At 55.7% G+C, this 21,964-nt stretch overlaps 7 protein-coding genes across 7 annotated transcripts; 4 read left to right on the plus strand and 3 right to left on the minus strand.

Annotated features, from left to right (window-relative positions):
- Positions 1-380: 380 nt before the first annotated feature.
- On the minus strand, positions 381-1,871 carry IWZ02DRAFT_226364 (thiosulfate sulfurtransferase-like protein). Its single transcript, XM_066762895.1, has 3 exons — positions 1,716-1,871; positions 821-1,533; positions 381-711 (listed from the first exon to the last, which is right to left on the minus strand). Exons 2-3 carry the CDS (start codon positions 1,524-1,526, stop codon positions 416-418), a joined length of 1,002 nt encoding a protein of 333 aa, XP_066623686.1. The 5' UTR covers positions 1,527-1,533; positions 1,716-1,871; the 3' UTR covers positions 381-415.
- A 133-nt stretch (positions 1,872-2,004) lies between these two features.
- Positions 2,005-2,672, plus strand: IWZ02DRAFT_448314 (anaphase-promoting complex subunit 11). Its single transcript, XM_066767331.1, has 4 exons — positions 2,005-2,264; positions 2,328-2,359; positions 2,414-2,477; positions 2,527-2,672. The coding sequence occupies exons 1-4, from the start codon at positions 2,123-2,125 to the stop codon at positions 2,568-2,570; spliced, it is 282 nt and encodes a 93-aa protein (XP_066623687.1). The 5' UTR covers positions 2,005-2,122; the 3' UTR covers positions 2,571-2,672.
- A 580-nt stretch (positions 2,673-3,252) lies between these two features.
- On the plus strand, positions 3,253-4,011 carry IWZ02DRAFT_348222 (uncharacterized protein; the record flags this gene model as incomplete). Its single annotated transcript, XM_066764232.1, has 1 exon — positions 3,253-4,011. A coding segment is annotated over one exon (759 nt), but the record flags the coding sequence as incomplete, so codon positions are not given.
- A 1,846-nt stretch (positions 4,012-5,857) lies between these two features.
- IWZ02DRAFT_489508 (uncharacterized protein) lies at positions 5,858-8,009 on the plus strand (the record flags this gene model as incomplete). Its single annotated transcript, XM_066769580.1, has 5 exons — positions 5,858-6,725; positions 6,778-7,577; positions 7,627-7,688; positions 7,736-7,771; positions 7,841-8,009. 5 exons carry the CDS (start codon positions 5,858-5,860, stop codon positions 8,007-8,009), a joined length of 1,935 nt encoding a protein of 644 aa, XP_066623689.1.
- Positions 8,010-10,750: 2,741 nt separating this feature from the next.
- Positions 10,751-14,049, plus strand: IWZ02DRAFT_480938 (small oligopeptide transporter, OPT family). Its single transcript, XM_066769115.1, has 11 exons — positions 10,751-10,946; positions 10,998-11,279; positions 11,327-11,532; positions 11,589-11,906; positions 11,963-12,294; positions 12,349-12,417; positions 12,468-12,638; positions 12,693-12,788; positions 12,876-13,212; positions 13,293-13,557; positions 13,659-14,049. The coding sequence occupies exons 1-11, from the start codon at positions 10,798-10,800 to the stop codon at positions 13,849-13,851; spliced, it is 2,418 nt and encodes an 805-aa protein (XP_066623690.1). The 5' UTR covers positions 10,751-10,797; the 3' UTR covers positions 13,852-14,049.
- A 36-nt stretch (positions 14,050-14,085) lies between these two features.
- Positions 14,086-15,619, minus strand: IWZ02DRAFT_226494 (nmrA-like family protein). The gene is made up of 2 exons (XM_066762896.1): positions 14,679-15,619; positions 14,086-14,519 (listed from the first exon to the last, which is right to left on the minus strand). The coding sequence occupies exons 1-2, from the start codon at positions 15,298-15,300 to the stop codon at positions 14,167-14,169; spliced, it is 975 nt and encodes a 324-aa protein (XP_066623691.1). The 5' UTR covers positions 15,301-15,619; the 3' UTR covers positions 14,086-14,166.
- Positions 15,620-18,066: 2,447 nt separating this feature from the next.
- IWZ02DRAFT_226545 (vacuolar ATP synthase-like protein 98 kDa subunit) lies at positions 18,067-21,225 on the minus strand. Its single transcript, XM_066762897.1, has 5 exons — positions 20,983-21,225; positions 20,752-20,830; positions 20,461-20,696; positions 18,622-20,407; positions 18,067-18,572 (listed from the first exon to the last, which is right to left on the minus strand). The coding sequence occupies exons 1-5, from the start codon at positions 21,109-21,111 to the stop codon at positions 18,235-18,237; spliced, it is 2,568 nt and encodes an 855-aa protein (XP_066623692.1). The 5' UTR covers positions 21,112-21,225; the 3' UTR covers positions 18,067-18,234.
- Positions 21,226-21,964: the final 739 nt, after the last annotated feature.

Here is a 21,964-nt window from a genome sequence, read left to right on the forward strand (position 1 = left end):
GATGGTTTCGCGAGTGCTGGGGGATAGCAATGTCTACATCTTTTGCCAGGCAAACTCGGGAACACACTGTCGGGTATGATTCCCGTCTAACCGATTCATTGCAGCTATTAGACGCGTTTCTCGAGGTCTGGAATGCGCCTGGAGCACAGCTTTTGGTTTTTAACACTTGTTTGGGGGCGAAATTTGTTCCTTGTCGATGGTGTGATCCACGTACGGCGGGGAGATGTGGATATCAACTGGCGAGCCGCACAGGTTTGACGTAATCGGTGCTCTCATTGGTTGTTGGCCACAAAGCCGCAGAAATGGCAGGTCGCTAAAGCATTCAACGCTGCAAATCATGAGGGGTATCATACAGAATCGTCCATTTCCTTCGAACTTTTGATGTCGCGCTGATGATTCACGGCTGTGGAAAGCACTAGACCTTGACAATTAAGCCTTCCTCCTCTGTTGCGCGCTGCGCCCACTCAGTCCAACTACCGTCATACAGCTGGCGAGTCTTCTCCGGGAAGCCAGCTTCAGCCAAGGCGGCGTCGATAACTGCAGCGGTGACGCCAGTACCGCAGCTGCTAATTACTGGCTTGGAGGGGTCGATGCCTTTGGACGCTAGCAAAGCTCTGAGTTCGTCGGCGGGGAGCAGGGTCTTGTTGGTGGGGTCTAAGAGCTCTGGAACGGGGAGCGAGCTAGAAGAAGGAATATGTCCGGAAGAGAGGCCTGCCATAATATCAGCTACTGTATGGGAATATGACTCAATGTACGCGCGCCGTTCTATCAAACAGTGAAAGCCACACGGTCAGCAGTTAATACAAGCCGATTGACTCACCTGGTCTTGGCTCGGGATCTTTACCCTCCCAGCGACCTTTGCTCCTCGCATCGAGAATCTGGATAGCCGGGGAGCTCTGATCTACCTGCTTCTTCGCAATGCTCCTGACGTATTCAAAGTCGACCACCTTGGACTTGTCGAGTTCAGGAACAGGGTAGACAACCTCTTCAACCTTTTCAGGCTCGCCCCATTCCGTCGGGTAGCCCTGCTCGACCCATAACTTAAAGTTGTTCAAAATGTGCACATTGGAATGACCAAAAACTTTCAGAGTCCAAGCAACGCGCGGGGCAGAAAAGATGCCGGCCTCTTTGCTGTCATAGACAACCACACTGTCGTCTTGGCGAATGCCTAGTTGTCCCAGGGCCTTTGCAAATTCTTGAGCGCTGGGAAGCATGTGAGGGTAAGGGCTGTCCTGGTCTTTTACGGCATCGAGGTCAAAGAAGCGAGCCTTGGGGATTCTGCACGATTTGAACTCCTGCCATCCGGTGCGCTTTTGCGGGTCATTGGGCAAGAACCAGGTGCCGCAAAGGGGGATAACTCTGGGAGCGGTGGAGAGCTTGCTGTGAAGGTTCTTTTGAAGAGCAGCATTGAGCTCGGCGGGGGTGACGAGGTAGTTGGAGAGGGTGCCGTAGGAGGAGCTCATGACGCGGACCGGAGGAAAGATAGCGGCGGATTTTGTTATTGGACGAAGCAGCGGACGAAGCATTGCCAGGCTGGCCATGTTGATTATTAGTGAGAGCGGGTTGCAGTTGTTGTGGAGGGAGAGGAGCGGATGCGACAGAGAAATGAAGCAGAGCAGAGCAGAGCAGAGCAGAGCAGAGGGAAGAGCGGAGGCAGGTAGCTTCGGAGCTGAGGAAGGGAAAAGTCGGGCGGAGAAGGAAGGAAGCTTGCCTGCCTTTTTGAAAATGAGGGGAAACCGCAAGAAGCGCCGATTACATGGGCTTGGCCAATGGCACGGGATGGATGGACTCGCGCTGGAGTTGTCGAGCAGCGAGGCTCTTCTCTTTTGCTGCTGTAGGTGGGATGGATCCATTGATATGTATGTACTGGACATATTTTGGTGATAGCTGTCGCGGATCACGTCATGGCAGGACTCCGACGGGGGACTGACCGCCTTCGGCATCTCTGCTGGCCCGACCGGGAGCTGTCCTGGGGTGCCTCACAGACATGAGGTACCTAGGTACATGTGTGTATGTACACCAGTCTCCACCAGGGCCGTTGCTGTTTACATTGATTTTTGTGCCGCCGCCGCCGCCGCTTCATCGCCTCTCCTCCAAGACCACCCTCCTCAACCAAACCGCCATGAAGGTCACCATTAAGCAATGGAACGCCGTCGCCGCCTGGCGCTGGGACATGCCTCAGGACGACATGTGTGGCATCTGTCGCAATCCCTACGACAGCACCTGCGCCAAGTGCAAATTCCCCGGCGACGGCTGCCCGCTGCGTAAGCAAATGATGCTCTGTCGCATCACAACACACGACTGACCCTCTCTTTTACTACATGTAGTCATGGGCCACTGCAACCACTCGTTCCACATGGTAAGAGACACGCCGCGCCCAGCCTGGCCTACTCGTCGCTCTAACCGAGCCCAGCATTGCATCGAAGACTGGCTTAAGCAAGAGGCTTCGCAGGAAAAGTGCCCCATGTGCCGCCAGCGTACGTCCTTGTCTTCCGGCCATGCATGAGCAAAAGCTGACGCCCACAGCCTTTACCGTAAAGGACGCAAACGCGTCCATGACCGAGGCATGAGGACCACCATTTGGCTTGGCGTTGGTGGACATGGATATGACTATACCCCCGGGTCGCTTGTTTTGATACAGAAAGGTCTGCTTGCAAATTCCAACCTGCTGCGAATTATCTACATTGGATCCATTCGTCGTGCTCGTTCTGATGCCCCCATGACCTCGCTTGAGCGTCGACCTAAGACTCCTAGGACATGGCCCAAGTCGGACCTGAGGCTTGACCTTGCGGGCCTAGCCAGCAGACCAGACCGGACCGGACCCTGCGACTGACGCTCAACCAGGTTTCCCTTCAATCCATCCATTCCTCCTGCACACTCCAACCGTTGCCACGATTCTTCTCAATCACCTCAAAAACGCGTCAACCCACCGCGTCCAACCTCCATCACGTGTCAAAAGAAACCATGATCACCACCCTCGCCGGTCGGCTGAGTTATCGATAAAGCTGCAGCTCCAAAGCTCCCCCCCCAACCGCCCACGACTTGTCATCGTGGACCACCATGTCCGCAGGCACCTCACCTCGCCTACCACAAGCTGCCCTCTCGTCATCACCTGTCCATCATGATTCCTCCTCTCACAGCGACGCGGTCGCCCAGCCGTCAACCTCTGCTGCGCACGACCTAGCTGCCCCCGGTCCTTCAACAGACGACTCGCATGATCCACACGACTACGGCCATGCAGCAGGCGATGCCGAGACACTCGATATCGACTACATACCTCCGCAAACCAACCAAGACACTGCCCATGACACTCAGCACGTCAGCGAGCAAGACCAACTCGACCCAGCAGCCGAAGCTCATACCCTCCTCCCACCGGCCAATTTCGCTCCCTTCTTCACGCTTGTCGAAGACGCCACAACCGGCCACACTGAGCATCCCTCGGTCCACTACGTCTTCGCCGACGATGACCCCGAACTGCATACAGCCATCTTCGCGCGCGCCCTGGGAGATACGTCGGCCGTGACCAGCGCCCGCCACACGAACCGCCATCGCAGCGGAGTCGGGCGCGACAACGACGACGACGAAGAAGAACAAGAAGACATGGAGTCTTCCAACGCTGCCGCTGGCACATCTCCACAACCCATCTTGCCTCCGTCGGTTCCGGGCCAAAAGGATCGCTACATTGTGCTCGATTTGTCGGCAGATGCGCGCTCCATTACACAGGCACAAAGCCTATCGCGCGAGTGGCAGGTCATCTCAACATCAATCAGCCCTGCACCTACATTCTCAGAAGAGGGCGACGAGGCTGGTGGCTCAGGCGCCCTCATGCTGCGGGTCGAAGGACTCGAGATGGCAGCTCGAGGAAATGGAGGAAGAGGCACAGGCGCATCGTTTGAAGAAGAAGCAGTGGACGAGGTCCGTAGGGGAGCAGGGGGAGACCTCGTGAGCGGTCTGGAAACACTGCTGCGGAGGCTCGAGGGCGGATTAGAAATTGTGGGCAAGGTCGTCGGAAGTAATGGGGAGCTGGACCTCGAACATGGACAATCCGGGGAAGCAGGTGCAGAGGGTGGAGACGACGATGGAACGGGTTCTTAGAGTATTGTCTTCCCCCTTCAAGGTTTCTTGGGCGTCATTTTCACTTTCTTCTTCTTCTTCTTCTTCTTCCTCTTCTTGGCGTTGGACCAGAGGCCGATGAATGGGTCATGCAAACAGCATCAGAAGGAGTACATGGGGCTCCGCTTTCTTGGTGCATCATCAGATCTTTCGGGTAGACTTGGTCTAGTCATGCCTCTCTTTCTCCTTTTCATGGCCGGCTCACTCCAGTCTTTGCATGCTAGATAGGTGGTAGTGTTCAGGCAGTTGACGGCGAATCGCAACTCATGTACATCGTGTACACCTTGGATGATCGAGAACAACGATGATGGGCAGCCGTCACACCACGACCCCACAGCGGAAAGGATCTAGAGCCACGTGCGGCTGGAGCCCACCTCACGTAGCCAGCCACACGTGAGGAAACCCGTTACAGATCTGCGAGATGCCCGACATGAGCACTTGGTTTGTCTCTATTACTTGCCCAGTGAGGTGGCATAGGCCATGTTACACTTTCGAGCGCCTCATCACATACTAACCGCATTGGTAGTCTCGCCAGGTGAGCATGCTGGTTTCGTCCGAGGCCTGCCATCTTGACGTACATTTCGCTGGGCGAGGTCGGCAAAGAGCAAAAACCTTGTTTGGGTCACGATGCTGGGCAGATGTAGGTTGCAGCCCCTCCCTTGGCCCGCCCAGCACAGAACAAGACATGGCGCCAAAATCACCATCATGGGAGCGGGTCGACAATATGTCAGCTCGCGAGGCAGCCGCCGATGGTTTCGGAACAAGCAAGGTGTAGCTTGCTTGCTGGGCCAGACGGCTCCCATTCGTCCATTCGGCATCATGTCGACGGCGCTGTGGAATGGGTGCCACAATGCCTGCAGAACAAGGGCATGTCATGGGCGCAGGCGCGGAAAGCTGGGCGCCAAGCATGGCGCATCGTGCAGGGAGGGGGTTCACGATCGAGTTCGCACAGGCAGTTTATGGCGAACTGCTTTGATGGTTCGGTAGGCGAAAAGCTGGGGGTGGCTGTTGGGTGGCTGTGGATGAGGTGGTAGTCTTTTCTCGTCAGTCGACGTTTCGGGCACGCGAGACAACTGGGAATTGCCCCTTCTTCGTTGCCGCCAAGCCAACAACGCGGCGCGCCTTAGGAACGACTCCGCCCTCTCCACCACAACTCATGGACTACTTTTGCCCACGTCTCGCCTCTGCACAGCGTGCGCTCTTCTCCCCTTCTCCATGTTTGTTCGAGCACAGTTTGGCCACTTGATGCTCTTTACCGACAGCGGCTGACGCCCCACTCCCAAACACCACCAACGACACTACCCTCCGCTGGCAGACACCTAATCCGCCTGCCCTCCCGCTCGACCCAACGGCCCTCACGCCACCGGCCTCATATACCCACCCTCGAGGCACGCGATTCTCCGGGGTTGAGATTCTGCAGATTAGCTCGCTGGGCCCATAGTTTCTCCACATTCGGCTCTTCCCCCGGTCACTTCGGCTGGCTTGACCGCTCCGTGAACATCATTGCCGTCGCCCGCATTACAAGACCGTTGAGCATCCCTGCGGCCATCTCCAACCTGCGCAACCGCACGCCTCTCCTCCATCATCATCATCATCATCATCCTCCTCCTCCTCCTCCTCCTCCTCCTCCTCCATCTCACCTCGCCCCGCCGCCGACCTCAGTCCCTCGCCTTTGTTGCCACTCGTCCTCTCACCCTACACCCCGCCACAACAGCCTCGACACGCCCAACCCAACACTGCCATCATGTCTCTCGAATCTGCAATGGACGAGGAGCGCCGGGCCGTCATGGACATACTCGAGGGCATCAATCGCGGCCGACAAGCAAACTCCCGTGCCAGCAGCCCCGGCGCCCCCAGGTCGCCTGTGCGGAGTATGCTTGACATCGGCGACAAGCACACGGCCAAATTCATTCTTCCATCGGAACAGAAAAAACAGGAAGAGGAGGAACAACGGAAGCAAAAGGCTCGAGAAGTGCGCCAGGCTCGCAGCATGCTGGACACAGCTTCGCCGTCAGGCTCGTCACGAACACGCAGTCCGTTGACCCGCAGTCGCGATCCGGAAAGCTCATATCAGTTTGACATGCTGCCGTCGATAGATTCGCATGCCATGCCTAAGCGGGTCTCGCAAGGAGGAAAAAAGAGCAAGAGCACAAACATGCTGCGCAGTCCGCTGGGCACGAATCAGTCCTCTTCGCCTGTATCGAGACTCGGCGCCCGCTCCGTCTCACCTGGAGCTCGCAGATTTCCCAACAATATCAACCTCATGACGGATCCGAGAAAGTATGTCACAGACTCGGGCAAATCCATCGACATGAACAATGCATACCGCAGGCTGTCTGATGCGGCCCTGGCTCGGTCTGGAGGTAGCTTGGCCTATTTGGGGTCATCAAAACGACAGGGCTCGCCGTTGCCGGACGGGGGAGTCCGCCTAGAAAAGGATTACTACGCGGATGAAGAGGCCCTTGAGAGCAGCGAAGAGAGTGAAGGCTCTGATGCAGATGAGCTCGAGGGTAGGGGCCGAAGAAGAAGAAGAAGGAGCTCGAACGAGGCCGACAAAGATGCTATTAAAGATAAGCTACCGAAGAGCTTACTTGCTGCCGCTGAAGATGAGCGTGAGTATCTCGGCCGCTCGAAACCTGTTGCTGCTACTGACTCCAAAATCAGGCAAAAGAATGTCAACCGACTACAAGGTCAGGTCCCTGCTTGAGCCGAGCATCACTGTCACCGGGCCAAATGGCGAAAAGATGAGCCAAAAGAAAAAGGCCGTTCATCCAGTTACAAACTTCGACGCGGGCGGCTCTGGCTTATCTACGCCAATGACGTCGGAGACTGAGGCGGACATTTCCGAAATCAAGCACGCCCAACGCATGGCCATGTCCATGTCACCAATCACGTCCACGCCCCAAGCACATCGCTGCATTCGCCAAATTATCCGCGGTGATTATGGTGACATGCAGAAGGAGGCCGAAACCGGTCTTCGCCGCCAGCGAATGTACCTCGTTGCGACCGATCTCAGTGAAGAAGCTGCATATGCGCTCGAGTGGACAATAGGCACGGTTTTGCGGGATGGTGACACGCTACTTGCAGTGTACGCAGTCGACGAAGAAACAGGCACTGGTGGCGAGGCTGGTTCCGTGGGCATTGGCGAAGGAGCCAAAATGATGCAGGACACAGCCAAGCTCATGAAGACGCTATCAAACGACCAAAGACTGGTCGACGACGGTTGGTCAAAGTCCAAGACACGTGCTGGGCCTTCGCCTCTGGCAAACAGCATCAATCCCAATGACGAGCCTGAGCAGCCGCCCGACTACTCTAAGATGGACAAGTCGGAGCGCGAGCGTTGGCATGCGACGGTCGAAGTCAGTGACCGCATTGTTTCGTTGTTGCGCAAAACAAGGCTTCAAGTCCGCGCCGTTGTAGAAGTCTTTCACTGCAAGAGTCCCAAGCACATGATTACCGAAGTGGTGAGTCGAATGCTTCAAGCTGTGGAGACGGGGCTGACTCGAATTGGAGATCGACTTTCTCGATCCGACCTTGGTGATTCTCGGCTCGCGAGGCCGCAGCGCGCTGAAAGGGTGAGTGTCAACCGTCTTTTCAACCCATGCGTCTGATGACACGTCAGGGTTCGGCGCTTCTCTAACTACATCTACCCTCCTCCGTATGGGGAGCCCGTCCGACCTCGAGTGCACCCTCCAGATTCGGCAGAAGAATGCTAACGATGAGACAGAGTGCTGCTCGGCTCCTTTTCCAACTACCTCGTCACCAAGTCCAGCGTGCCCGTCATGGTCGCCCGCAAGCGCCTCCGCAAGCACAGCAAGTACAAACGAAGCAATCTTCGCTTCTCAAACGTCCTCACGAATCCATCGTCCAAGCTGGCTGCCGCCAAAATCGATTGATCTCGGCCTGCACATGCATGCTACCTGGCCAGTCATCCGGCCCGCTGCCTTTGTCGATGTGCCTTTCACGGGTCTTTCAACTACCTGTCTTCTCGCCGTAGCGACGCAGCTGTCCTGCACAGCATACCTTCAACAACGTGCCTGTCTCGCGCAACACGCTCGGTGTTGCTAGGCACATCAGCTGCACTCGCATGTCAATGCAGCTACAACTATCATCGATTCCCGAACAATGGTATCGACCTTGTTTCTCGTGGATCCAGACTCAACTCAACTATCGTGTCTAAAAAACACTTGTTTCGGCTCTTTCTTCGGCTCTTTACTACCACTCCTTTCACTCACTTTCTCCTTCTCGGCCGGATGGAGTCTTGAGCGCGTCGGTGGGTCAGTCTACCACTGGCTGGGTGGCTCAAGAAGATGACGAAAAAATTCATGTGTCGACGTAGCTTAGCATGGTGAGAATTCAGAAGGCATGGCTTGGTAGGTAACAGAAGGGTGCGCACGTCCAATCTGCGTGTGCGTGAAACAAGCAGATACGGCTACAACAAGAAACGACGAAAATGGCAGGTCAAATACAACAATGCCAAATAACTTCCAAATGCCCTCATCTGCGAGCCAAGCATGCGTGAGGTAAAATCAAATCAAATCAGCTGTGTTTGAGTAAGGACGCGACATAGTTATACATGTGGGACGAGGTGCATGCGGTGACGAAGGCTCCTGGTGGCCCTGCCAGTAGGGCCTGATGTTGCCACATTCGGTAACCCGTAAAGCTTACGTTGCTAAGCAGGTGCTTAGCTCGGAGCTTGGCTTGAAAAATGTCCATCTTTTTATCTCGCAGACTCGCGCGGGAGAGACAAGACCTTTCTTCCTCATTTCCGTCCACGGAACTTGTGCAAATTGTGGCCACGATGTCGAAGAGGAAGGGGAGCAAGCGAAAGAGTGAGTCACAAAGCATGTGATATTGGCCAGTTGAGAAGTAGACATGTAAGAAGTTCCAATCCGGATGCTGCCTGCTTACACACATTGCCGCTGACTACATTTATTGCGGAGACTTTTACAGAGAAAAACCGGCAGCAGCAGGCGCCTGAGCCACTGGTCTATTCTCGCAGTCTTTTTGCACGTCGACCCTCTTCTTTTCCCCTTCGTTCTGCTCCGTTGGCGCCTACATGTAGCGCCCGTTCTTCTCAATGCCACCATTGTACCGGACTGAGGCTGGAAACAGCTGGACCCGCCGGCTGGCTTCGCGACGCACATTCCTACGGACACCGGCTCTGTAATCACCTGGACGACGATCGCCCGCACGATTGATGGCGGCAGTTCGATTCCCGGCACGCCGGCTGGGCTGTGGGGTCACTCTTCCTCCTCAGCAAGTGCCGAATTTTCCTTGGGCCAGCTTCGATTCGATTGGAAAAAGAGATGGGTTCAGCGGTGGCGCCGGAGAAACGCTATCCACCCGCTCGATGGGCATGTCGAAGGAGCAGAGCAGATGGTCAAGAGCCGCGTTTTCGCGGTGCAGTGCGGCGCGGCACGGGCAGATAAGAGGAGTACGTGGACGGAGGCCGAAGCGAGATGGTTCTGGGTGGGCGAGGTGGAAGAGAGCGGAAAGACGGCGATGGCTCACGGCTACGGCGGCGAAGGACTGGTGAAGAGTTGGATTCACAGGATCCGGTTGTAGGAGTCGTCGGAAAGGTCTTGTGGTTGCTCGCACACCAGCACACACTTTTTGGCGTCTTTCCCGCGCGGGGTTTTGATACCGGAATGGGCGAAGCTTGCACCACACCACGACCGACGTACGTTGACGACGGCGCCGGAATCTGGGGACGCGGAGAAGAAGTGACCAGGGTCGATGAACAGGGCACCGTCCACCTCACACGCTGACGACGCCTTTCACTCAACGAGGCTCTGATCAACCGTTCAACTTGTGCAGCTTTGATATCGTCGGTCCAGCAGCCGCACCACCATCAATCGTCCCCGATTCAATGTGCAGCGTAGTACTGAGCCCAAAGCCTGGTCTATCCGGCTCTCGAGACCTGCCGACACCGTGCCCTACTGGTGGACAGGCGCCTCTTATCAAGGATGTCGTTGTTGCGAAGAACAGAGCGACCGTCGGCCAAGCACGCTTGTGGCTGCAAGTGTCGGCCGACAAAGCTTGTTGATTAATTCTCATCTTGGACCGGCCCTTCGCGGCTATGATCATCCATCCCGTTGACAACGATCCGCTCCCCATGTCGGTGGAGCTATATCTGGCTTCATCACGAGTTTCTCTCTCGATCGCTAAACTTGGGGGAAGTAGTGTCCATGGGCCGCGGAGGTCTTTGCCGTAAGATGCTCGGACGAGCAGCGGCGCCGCACTCGACTCTGGACTTCATCTGTATCGCCATTCATCTGTTCTCTTGCGTGCCAAACGCTGCACCACGCCTGAGCGGCACACGATGGCTGAAAGAAATCTACCGAGCGCACACCTTAACGACACTTTTCCGCCGCCTTATCGGCGTCTTGCAGGCGCCGTGTGCGCGCCCCCGGTCTTTCGTCCTTCCTCTTAAGGGACACGGACCACGTTCCAGAAGGTTGTTTGCTCTCCCCTTTCTCGTGGTCCTTTATCGCCTCCGTCCAATGGCATGCATCGTGTCGCATGATACCCATGATAGGCGCCAAATTTATCTTACCCCAGTTGGCCGCTCGTAAAAGGCAGAGTATATAGAAATGCCCAAGCAGCTTTGACTATGAGAGATTCTCTGGTCGCACGTGTCCCTCTCTGCCCGCACCTTCGAGTGAAGTTGATCTGTTCAATATGCCCAGCTTTCGTCGGCCGTTTGCGCGGCGCGACACGGACAAGGTGGTGAATTCGTCGACGGAGCAAAAGACACCCGAGGCCACCTCTTCATCTGTCAAAGCCGTCGAGGCAGATGCTGAACTGAAGACCTTCTCGGACTTGCACCGGTAAGCTTCCGGACGCTGAATTCCAACGCGTTCATGGCTAATCACTGTCAGATGGGATCCAAACCTCGAGGAGGAGAAGCGTGCTGCCATTGAGTCTGCTGTCAAAAAAGGAGATGTCGAGGCAGAGATCCAGATAGAGCGAGAGCTCGAGGAGACGTCTCCGTATCCTGAAGTCGCCTCGGCCGTGCCCCCCACTGACGATGACACCCTCCCCGTTGGAACTGTTCGCGCATGGGTTCTGGGGATGATCATGGTGACCATTGGCAGCGCGTTGAACATGTTGTTTTCTCTGCGCAGCCCTAGCATCACCGTCAGTTCTCTTGTCGCCCAGCTGTAAGTGCAATCCGGGGGTGTCAGTGACGAGAAATTGACATGCGCAGTGTCTCCTATCCTCTCGGCGTGGCCTGGGAAAAATGTCTGCCAGATCGCGAGTTCAAGATTGGTCGCTTGCGCTTCAATCTGAACCCAGGGCCTTTCAATGTCAAGGAACATTGCTTGATCACCATCATGGCCAACGTCACCTTTGGAAATGGCGTTGCCTACAGTACGGACACGATCGAAGCACTCCGCGGCTTCTACAAGTCTGGTGAGACCTCTGAGTCTGCTTGATCTCTGACTCTCTGCAAGGCTGACTGCTTCAAGATCTTGGTTGGGGGTTCAATCTCCTCTTTACCCTGTTGACGCAGACCATTGGCTTCGGACTTGCGGGCAGCTTTCGTCGCTTCCTCGTTTACCCGGCAGCCATGATCTTTCCCGTCTGCCTTCCCAATTGCGCTCTCTTTTACGCCCTGCACCGCCGCGGCCTGGAGAAACCGGATCCCGCGCAAACCAACGGCTGGGGGTTATCGCGATACCGCTGGTTTTTATATGTCCTCGGTGGCGGCTTCATTTGGTACTGGTTCCCCGGCTTCATCTGGCAAGGGCTCAGCATCTTTGCCTTTGTGACCTGGATCAAGCCGAGTGAGTTGCATTCCATTCCATGTGAGGGCAAGAACTCAAAACCAACATTTGGGCAGACAACGTGGTCGTCAATCAAATCTTTGGCGGCACAAGCGGGCTCAGCCTGATTCCAATCACGTTCGACTGGACGTATGTCACGGCGTATATTACCTCGCCGCTGGTGCCCCCCTGGCACGCCATTGCCAACACGCTGATCGGCCTCATCGTCTTCATCATCATCACGTCGCTCGGTATTCATTACACTGGCGCCTGGTACTCGGAGTACCTGCCCATGAGCGACTCGAACAGCTACGATAATACGGGCGCCGAGTACAATGTCACCAAGATCTTGACGGCGGATCTGAAGTTTGATGAGGCCAAGTACAAGGCTTATTCTCCCATCTTCTTGGTGAGTCTTTCCGATTGCGTTTGGTCGCCGTGAATGTTTACTGACTGGCGCAAGTCGACTACTTTTGCGCTTTGCTACGGTCTGAGCTTCGCGACCATTATCTCGACGATTGTCCACACTGCCGTAAGTCACTGATGTAAGAATGTACACACATGGAGATTGACGTGCTGCAGTTGTACCACTGGAAAGAGATCAAGTACCGCGCCAAGGCCGCCCGAGATCAAGAAGACGACATCCACATGAAGCTCATGAAGAGGTATCAGGAGGCCCCCGACTGGTGGTTCTGGGTGCTCTTCCTCGTCATTTTCGGCGGGGGCTTCGGAGTTGTTTTAGGATACCCTACCGTGAGTGCGCCTTGAAGTTTCCTGGCGGGAAAAATAAGGCTGATTTGAGAACAGGAGTTGACGTGGTGGGCGTACATCCTTTCCATCCTCATCAGTGCGGTGTGGTTTGTTCCGATTGGACAGATTTGGGCCATCACCAATGTTCAGATTGTGAGTCTACTGTTCCATTTTCGACGAGGAGCCTTCTCTTTCCCTTTCACTGAGCCTTGTCACTGGAGCAGAGCTAACACGGCGCAGGGACTGAACGTCTTTACGGAGTTCATCATTGGATACATACTGCCCGGTCGTCCTCTGGCCATGATGTGCTTCAAGACGCTCGGCTACATCACCATGTACCAGGGCCTTTTGTACACTCAGGACCTAAAGATGGCACATTACATGAAGCTGCCCCCACGCGTCCTCTTCTGGGCCCAAGGAATCGCAACAGTGTGGGGCAGCATTGTCCAGATCGCCGTGCTCGACTGGGCCTTTGGCGCCATCAAGAACATCTGCGCCACAGACCAGTCAGCGCGCTTCTCCTGTCCCAACGGGCGCGTCTTCTTCAACGCCAGCATCATCTGGGGCGCCATCGGCCGTGAGTCCCCCCACTCCCCCCTTTCAATCACACAGTCAGAAACCACACCTATACTGACACGTCCCCGTCCCCGTGTCTAGCCAAGCGCATGTTCTCCGACGGCGCCATCTACTCGCAACTGCAGTGGTTCTGGCTCCTGGGCGCCCTGCTGCCCGTCGTCTTCTACCTGCTCGCGCGCCGCTTCCCCAACTCGCCCGCCCGCTACCTCAACGCGCCCGTCATGTTCGGCAACCTGGGCTACATCCCGCCCGCCACGCCGCTCATCTACTTTTCCTGGGGCATCGTGGGCCTCGTTTTCAACCGCCTGGTTCGCCGCAGAGCCCGTGGTTGGTGGATGACGTACAAGTATGTGTGCCGCTCGCTTCTTCTTCTTCTTCTTCTTCATCTCCCATGCTCTCTGTTTTTGGATAAAATCTTCGTTGCTGACTCGAGATGGTACGATACAGCTACATCACGTCGGCCGCGCTTGACTCGGGCCTCGCGCTCAGCACCATTGTCATCTTCTTTGCGCTGCTGCTGCCGCAGATTGACCCGCCGCAGTGGTGGGGCAACAGCGTCATCAACACCGTGGACTACAAGGGCACTGCCATTCAGAAGACGTTGCCCAAGGGCCAGAAGTTTGGCCCGACTTCGTGGTGAGCGGCCTGCCTGCTTGCTCATTATTGCTGTGCGGCTAGGTCTGGCGGGCTTGGATGAGGTTGGTGAGCCGCTTGTGGGAATGCTCTTTGTCTCTCAGGTGTCCCCGTTCAACCATATCGATTCTTCTCGTTTTCCTTCCCTATTTCATCACTGAATGTGGCACGATTTTATATTTTTTTTTTTTTTTTTTTTTAGTAACGCGCTTCACATGTCGACAAAGGTGGAATGTCGAGGGTTTTAGAATCCCACGAATTGATCGAATCAAAAAACAAATTCCGTGAAATGAGCGTCCATCCATCCCATCCCATCCCATCCTCACAACCCAGCCTTCTCGCCGACCCCCATCATCGCACCCGACAACTCCTTCGGACCATACATGCGCAAATAATCTTCAAACGTCACAGCCTTGACATCAGGGTAGCGCTTGTTGCTCAATTCCTTGTCCTCGGAGCTGCCGGGGGGCACCAGCAGCGTCGAGCGGTTGAGCATGTAGTACTGGTACCACATGGGCAGGTAGGCGTAGTAGTTTTGCGGCTCGGCGTCGCGCTTCTGGTGCATGGTGGCGTGCAGGTCGGCCAGGGAGCCGAGCGGCTCGAGGGAGGGCTCGAATGAGTAGGCGGATGACATGGCGGCGGCGATTTGGTGGATGTTTTTGCGGTCGCCGAGGACTGTTCGCGTGGATGGTGTCGTGTTAGCTGGCACAGGGCGCGGGGAGGGGAGCTTCAGGGGGAGGTGTAAGGTAGGTAGGCGGGAACTCAGGGGTAAGGCAAGGCAAGGTGTGAAGCAAAGCAAAGCAAAGCGAAAACAAGCAACACGAGGGCACTCACACTTAACAACGCCCTTAACCTCCTCATCAACCGCCACCCGCGCAATCCACTCAGCCGTATTCTCATAGCTGCTCACCTCCCACACCTCATCGCCCTCGCCCCAATACCGCAGCTTCCCGCCCTTGCCACTCTCATCCGGCACCCACGCGCCGAAAAAGCCGCTCCACCACGTATCCATGAACGCGCCAATCATGACGTGCACGCCCTCAACACCCTCCTTTGCCGCGCAATACGCCATAACGTGCCGCATGGGGTCCTTGGGGAACAGCTCGCCGTCCTTCAGCGGCCGGTAGTCGACCGTGTAGTCGCTGGCGACGTAGCGCGGCACGCCGGCCGCCGCGCACGCGTCGATGAGCACCTTTTGCCCTTCTTCCATCAGCGTGTCGGCCCCGAGGTACGTGCAGATTATCACGCTGCAGCCCTGCGCGAAGTCGGTGGCCGCGGCGCGGTCTTCGGCGGTCCCCGTGATTACGCTGTGTGGAGACGACTTGAGCCAGGGTGGCAGCTTACTTGCGTCGCGCACGTAGAGGCGTAGGGTTGGAGGAGAGGGCAGGCGCAGCAGGGCGGCGGCGACGAGGCGGCCGAGCTTGCCTGAGGCGCCTGCGATGCCGACGGTGACCATTTTGGGGTTGTGTTGTGTTGTTCCGTGTTTTTGATTTCTTTGGGGGACAGGTTAGATGGTTTGGTGGTGAGTTGGGGAGCAATCGTGGATTTGAAGCAGTTTTAACGAGACGCCTTTTCATCTTCTTCCCTTCCTCTCTCCTCTTTTATACACGTCTTCGCATCGTCGCGGGCGGGGTTGCGCGTTAGCGGCGGCCTTCCTTCCTCTTTTCTTCAAGTGCTTGTTGAAACCCAGCTCTTGCGACTGGAGCGTTACTAGCGCTCCTTCGTTGATGGACGGGCGTGCGGAGTACTGCTGCTGTTGCTGTGGCTCCGGAGACTTTGCGTGCAACACCTTAGTTGATCAGAAGCCAGGTTCGGGGTTCAGTCGTTGGTGGTTTGAGGGCATGCATGCTGGTTGCGTCCTTTGAGGCTCTAGGTGGATTAGTGTGTTGAAAGGTGGAGGAAGTGCTACCCACAGTCGAAGCAGCTTTTGGTTTTCACTGGATGATTTGATAGGTTGAAAGAAAGAGATAAAGGCGAGAAAGACGATTGTGTGATTGCAGCTCTTCTTTTTTTAAATCCAGCTGTCGTTGGAGCAAGCGAACGGTGCCTGAGGTAAGAATGGAGCCACGGACTAGATCGGCAAGTCAGCGGGCATGGAGGCTTCATCTTTGGAAGCATCTCCACCACCATCAACCATTTCACAAAAACAGCAGCAGAGTCACATTCAGAGCAGAGAACAAGCGTACCGGGAAACACATCTTCGATTCAACGATCTGCGACTGCTCAATGCGGTAGAAGTCCATTTCCAAACCTCTTTCCACCGAAGTGAAAAGGCTCCTTCGCGCCAGACTGCAAGGACCACGGCTGCGACCGTAGAAAATACTTGCAGCGAGGGCGTTGTGTCTGGCGAACCGAAAAATGCGTCGCCTGGACCGACTGCCCGGCTGTCGCGCCAGACGAGCGTCCAATCCCGTTGACCTTTCGCTCCGACGCATCCCAACAATCCTACTCCAAGAAACACACCAACCAGGCCGATACATCTCAGCCCCGGCCAATCCACCCCAAATACCAAAACCTCCAGCGGGCGACCGACCTTTCAACCCCTCGCTCATGGCCGGTTCCTTACTCGGGTAGATCTCGCGCGTTCCCTCTGACGCCGACTTTCTACTGGAACCGGCCCATCCGGGAGCCCTTCCGTCTCCCGACTGGCATGCCTGACCAGAAGCGCAGGCGGTTCGAATCCTCGACCCCGTTGGGTTGCCGCATTGGGTGCAAATGCCGTGCTATAATATCGTGTGATTGGCGTGTCCTTGTCGCCATTGCCGGGAGCCACCGCCGTCGTGCCGGTGGGCTTTCATGTCGTAAAATTGGTGTCTCGTGTCTCGTGATGTCCGCGGTGTTCTCATGAGGTCGACTAATTTCCGTGCAGCGTGGCAGGGACGCGTCGTCGCGTCCTGCGTCCGTGTTCATTGGCCTCTTTGTGCAGGCCTGGTTCTCTGTGGGTCGTGGCAGTTTTGTGAAAACTCTGCTCTGCCAACAGCGCGAGGTGGGAAGCCGCGCCTTCAGACGGATGGTCGTCGCGCGTCTGGCCAAAACTTGAAGGGTGGTCGAAGGTGACCACGCCAGGGGGGTTGGGTATCGTGGGCTCTGGGGGAGCTCCACGCTAGGCCGATGTGAATCGCGCCTAGAATCAGGTGGTGACGCTGGCTGGATGGGCTCAGCGCTTGGGGTCTCATTGTACTCAATCGTACTGTTCAGGTAACCTGCTTATAATCGAAGACAGGCCGTCGTAAGGCGGCAGTTTTGTAGTAATCGCTGATCTGCCAACAGGATCGGTTGGGGGGGGGGGGGGGGTTCCTGCCTTGATGCGGGTTCCCGTGATTCAAGGTCGGGTGGACACTGTGGGGTGGACATGTCCGGTTCGTGATCCGGCTCAGTGATCGGAGTTTTTATCGTGGCCGATCCACGGACCTTCCCTAGGTGAAAGGAAAAAGAAGAGGGTTGGATGGGAGGGACGATGGCTTTTTATACGCGTTGGTGCTGCTCGCTTAAAGCTCCTGTTTTAGCAAGCATCATTTTTTCTTGGACGACACGCCATTCTTCCCTCAGGTCCCGCTGCTCGACACCGAAGCTGCCCGACACCGAAATGGGACAAGACTCATTCTCGACGAGATAGGCTTTGCCAGGCCCGAGCGCGGCGCTACGATAGTGAGCGCAGAGAGGAATTAGGCGTCCCCTGGTGAGCAGTCATCCGCCATTACAGATGCGCCTAGGGACCAGTCGCTCGCGGTCAATGCTACGTCTGCGAAGCAGTCATCTCTTACTACAACTGTACTTTGCCAGCGCATGTCAATACCGAGTGTCATTGGTTTTTTCACCCACTGTGCTATCGTGCAAGCTTGAGGCAAGGGCATCCATCGTTTGTCATGGGCCAGTTCCCTTGCTGTTCGCAGTTGCGCGCGTTGAGGCGATCGGCTTGCAGGCCTCCGCCTCACAAACTCAACTTTGCTCCATGCAGCATGAACTACAAAGACTTGTTGGTGGAACGACGCGTTGATACAGACTAGGTGAGCCTGAATGGATCCAATTCCACAGAAGAATCTTCCGCGTGCCATTCAGTCCTCCTCAAAAGATCGAGGCAGACGAAGAGTATTCCTACAAAGGAAGGATTGCTGTGGGAATTCATCCCAGTAAACAATTGCTGGCAAAGATCCTATCCTCACACAAGAGAGACCTATCGCAGAAATCGTCTGAAAATTTTCGAGGCCAACTTTGTACATGCAAGGCAACTTCGCTCCGCTTTACTACACAGAAGGAGTAGAAAGTAGTAGGCGAGGCGGCGCGAGTGACTCGACACATCAGACTAAGCGAATGACGCGTCGAAACTATCCACGCCGCCTTGCCTTCACCGTTGCTGCTCCACCAAAAAACATAGGCGAACCCCAACTCCTTACTCAACAGGCTCGTCCTCAAGCAACTTGCTGAACGAGAACGGCTCAAACGGCACGCCGTCGCCCATAAAGTGCTTGCTCATGGCCTCGACCCAGTGAAGACGCAGCGAGTGCAGCATGGCCGACGTGCCCTCCATGATGCAAAGAACAAAGACAGTAAGGACAAACCAGAGGTAGAAGAGGACGACGGTGGCGATGATGCCGATGGCGCCAGTCTGGTTAAAGGCAATTGCAATGGTCATCTGCCACAGGACAATGCTGAGACGCTGGTGAGCAAGCGATAGCGCCCAAAGGCGCAGGTAAGAGGCTGTGTGCGAGACGCAGTTGAGACAAAATTCTAGTAGAGTTAGCCAATATCAGAGAAGAAACGACGGAGTTCATCTTACCAATGGTGTGAATAACTTGGTGAATCATGACTTCAGAAAACTCAAACTCCTCGTGCTCGTGGTCAGCACCAACGTCCTGTGCAATGAGCGCGACACCTTCCTCGTCATCGCCAAAGCTCTCACGACCGCCGTTCAGCTGTTGGTGCTCTTCGTCATCATCCAAAGCGCTGACGCGGCTGTGCTCACCAAGACCACGGTAGCCCATGGCGCGCGCCTTGTTGTGCTCCCAGCGAAGGTAGAAAGGCTTCAAAAAGAGCATAATGGGTACCATGCAAACTGCGAGCAAAACCAAAATGACCTGAAGAGCTCCCTGGCCACTGTAGAGTTGCTCCTCGATCGTGCCTGGCGACAGGAACATGTAGATGAGCATGTTCAGCAGACCGGGCGGGTTCTTTCCGATGGCGTACCAGTCGACGGACCACTTGTAGATGATGGCGAAGACGAGGTAACCGAAGATGGACTGGAAAAATACCATGCCAGGAATAAAATTGCCCCAAATGTCGATTGGAGACTTGAAGTGGCGAGCGTTGATGTACGACAAGCAGAGCGAGTAGGTCATGTGAGCCCAACCGAGTAAGATCGAGAGCTTCATCTTGTAGCTGTTGGAGAACAAGAGGTCGTTCTCCGTGTCGTGCCATCGCCAATCCAAACCAAAGGGGTAGGTGTATCCCTCGACGCGAGTGGCTTCAACACTGTCGCCCTCCTTGAAGTTTTCTGGCCACTCCCACATAGACTTGAAGAAGGGGAGCTCCTTGGAAAAGGCGTCGCAGTAGATGATTCCGGTGTACATGGAAAAGATACCCATCATGAGCATGATGTAACGACCGTAAAAAGCCATGGAGAACAACTCGTCTTGCTTGCTGCGCAGGAGCGGCTTCTCGAAGTAGATCATGGCGATAGCAGCAAGAGTCATGATAGCACCGTGACCAAAGTCACCGAACATGACGGCGAACAAGAATGGGAACGTGACGAGGGTGGGCAGACCAGGGTTGACCTCCTTGTACTTGGCAGTGCCATAGGCGTCGATGATGGTCTGAAAAGCCATCGTGAACTTGTTCGTCTTGACGTACGTCGGCGGTGTCTTGGTCGTCTTGATCTGGTTGACGATGGTCGGCACAGACAGTCCAGCACGGTCATTGACGTCTTGCAAGGTAGACTTGATTAGTGGAAGGGAATTGGTCGGAGCCCAGGCTTCCGCGATCAAAGTCTTTCGCTGCTGGTCATAGGAGAACCTGTTCAAGGTCTCATAGACAGCCTTTTCCTTTTTGATGATGACCATCCAGGCCGCAAGACTACGACCAATAGCGGTCAACTCGGCATCGAGAGTCTGCTTCGTGTTGCGCAGAACGGCGCTAAGATCGCTCAGCCTGCTGTTGACTTCGTGGATCTGGTCACGGCGGAGCTCGCTGTTCTCGTCCACGCTGTAAAGGTCGGCACCGAGAGACTCGGAAATCTTGCGAATCTTGGCAATGATCTCCTTGCCGTGGGCAAAAATGACGAAGACGTTCTTGTTGACGCCCTCGTTGTTTTCGGGGTTGATGATCTGCTCCGGAATCTCTGCCTGGTTCATGTACAGATTTCCGCGAAGGGTCCGCCATAGGATGCGCTCAAAGGCGGCAATGCGCTCGCGGGGAATGACACCGGCAACGAAGCCAATGTTCATGACGGAAAAGGAACGCTCACCAACGTCACCGTTCTGGCCACGCTGTTCGACATCCTGGAGGAGAGGAGCATCGTCACCATCTTCGTCAACAGAGTGGCGGATTTCGTCTGTTTGACCGCGGGCCTGCAAGCATGTCAGTCACTGAGGGCAGACGCGACGGAGAAGCTTTTTCGTACCCTGTCGAAGAAGCCACCAGCTTCACGAAGCACCCATCTCCATTCCGTAAGCTCCACCTCGCGCTTCTTAAGCGTCTCATAGCTGTCATTCAGGCTTGCAATGCGGCTCTCTAAGCTCTGGCAGCGGTCCGACAGTTCGTCAATCTCGACGGCAGATGGCGCAGCCAGGGTGTTGGAGAACTCGTAGACCGAGCGCATCGGAATACCGGCCTTGTCCATTTGCGAGTGGAAGTAACCTGTCAACCACTGTATTAGCTTCTGAGCTCTCCCAAAGTTAGACCCGCCACTCACGAAGCTGGCGCTCCACATTGTCGAGCCTGCGAATCTCCTGCGTAAACGTGCGCTGGAAGGCTGTCGTCTCCGAGTTCAACTGTTTGCAGTACATTAGCACCCGTCCGTCAACCCATTGTTGTTAGCAACGCCACGGCGAAAAAAAGCCCTTTCCACAGTTCAAGCGCCATCCAGTCCACTTTCCCATCCAACCATCCAGGTGTCGTGGCAAGCAAACAGGGACCCACTCACATCGCGGAAGTCCATGACGCCCAATTCACCCAGCGCACTGACGACCTCGCGCCCAATCTCATTCGAAATGTACAGCTGCGTCAACGACATGTCCGCCGAGCGGAACAGCGTGTCCTTGGAAGGCGCCATGGCGGCGGCGACGACAAGGACAGCAACGACGTCTCAGTTGACGGGTAGAGCCTCAGTAGATGTAGATGGCGAAAACCAGCGTCTTGACGATTGACAGTCGGCGGTGGAGGGATAGGAATGTGCGGAAAAGGGACGTCCCAAGTCGAGGTCAAAGTCGGGCGGTTGGGCGGCTCAGGCGGCCCGCCGGTCCAGGTACGGGGGGAGAGAAATAGACGGAGCGTCGGTATCCTCAACGTCGACGACTCGAAACGGTGTCCCGGGTGTCGATGGCGGGGGACGACGGAGGTCTGATGGAGGACTGTCGATGGTAGCTTGGCTGGCGGTGAAGTTGGCAGGTGGAAGCTGTCCGTCCGGGTCTGGCGCGCAGTGGCTGTATGGTGGTCCGTGCTGCAAACCCGATGATGCGGCCTGGGAGGGCGAGATTCATCACGTGATCACTGCTTCAGGTTGGACAATTGCGAATCTTGAGTGTCGACTCAGGCCCTTTGCCTTAATCGGACGACATGCAAAAAGCTTTTAAGCTCTCAGGGCGTGGGAAACTGCTGTCCGACAAACATCATGTACATTGTCACGAAGGTCTAACCCAAGGGACACAAACTAGACACCGTGCATGCATGGTAGCACTTCGTGGCCCCTGACGAGATTCATCACTCCCACTTTTGCTCTGACGCTCGACTCTTGCTACGAGACCTTGTCAAGGACGATGGGACTGTCAGTGGGAGCAGGGCGAGATGTCAGAACCAGGGACCATGTAAGGAGGTACTCCCCAGTTTCTCAAGCGACCATCCATTCAGATCTTCCCTGCAAGCTAACTTTCGCACCATCTCTGACTTTCAACGTCAGTCGAGCTTCG

The sequence above is a fragment of the Phyllosticta citriasiana genome, assembly GCF_038021145.1.
Source record: "Phyllosticta citriasiana strain CBS 120426 chromosome Unknown IWZ02scaffold_5, whole genome shotgun sequence".
Classification (NCBI taxonomy): Eukaryota; Fungi; Ascomycota; class Dothideomycetes; order Botryosphaeriales; family Phyllostictaceae; genus Phyllosticta; species Phyllosticta citriasiana.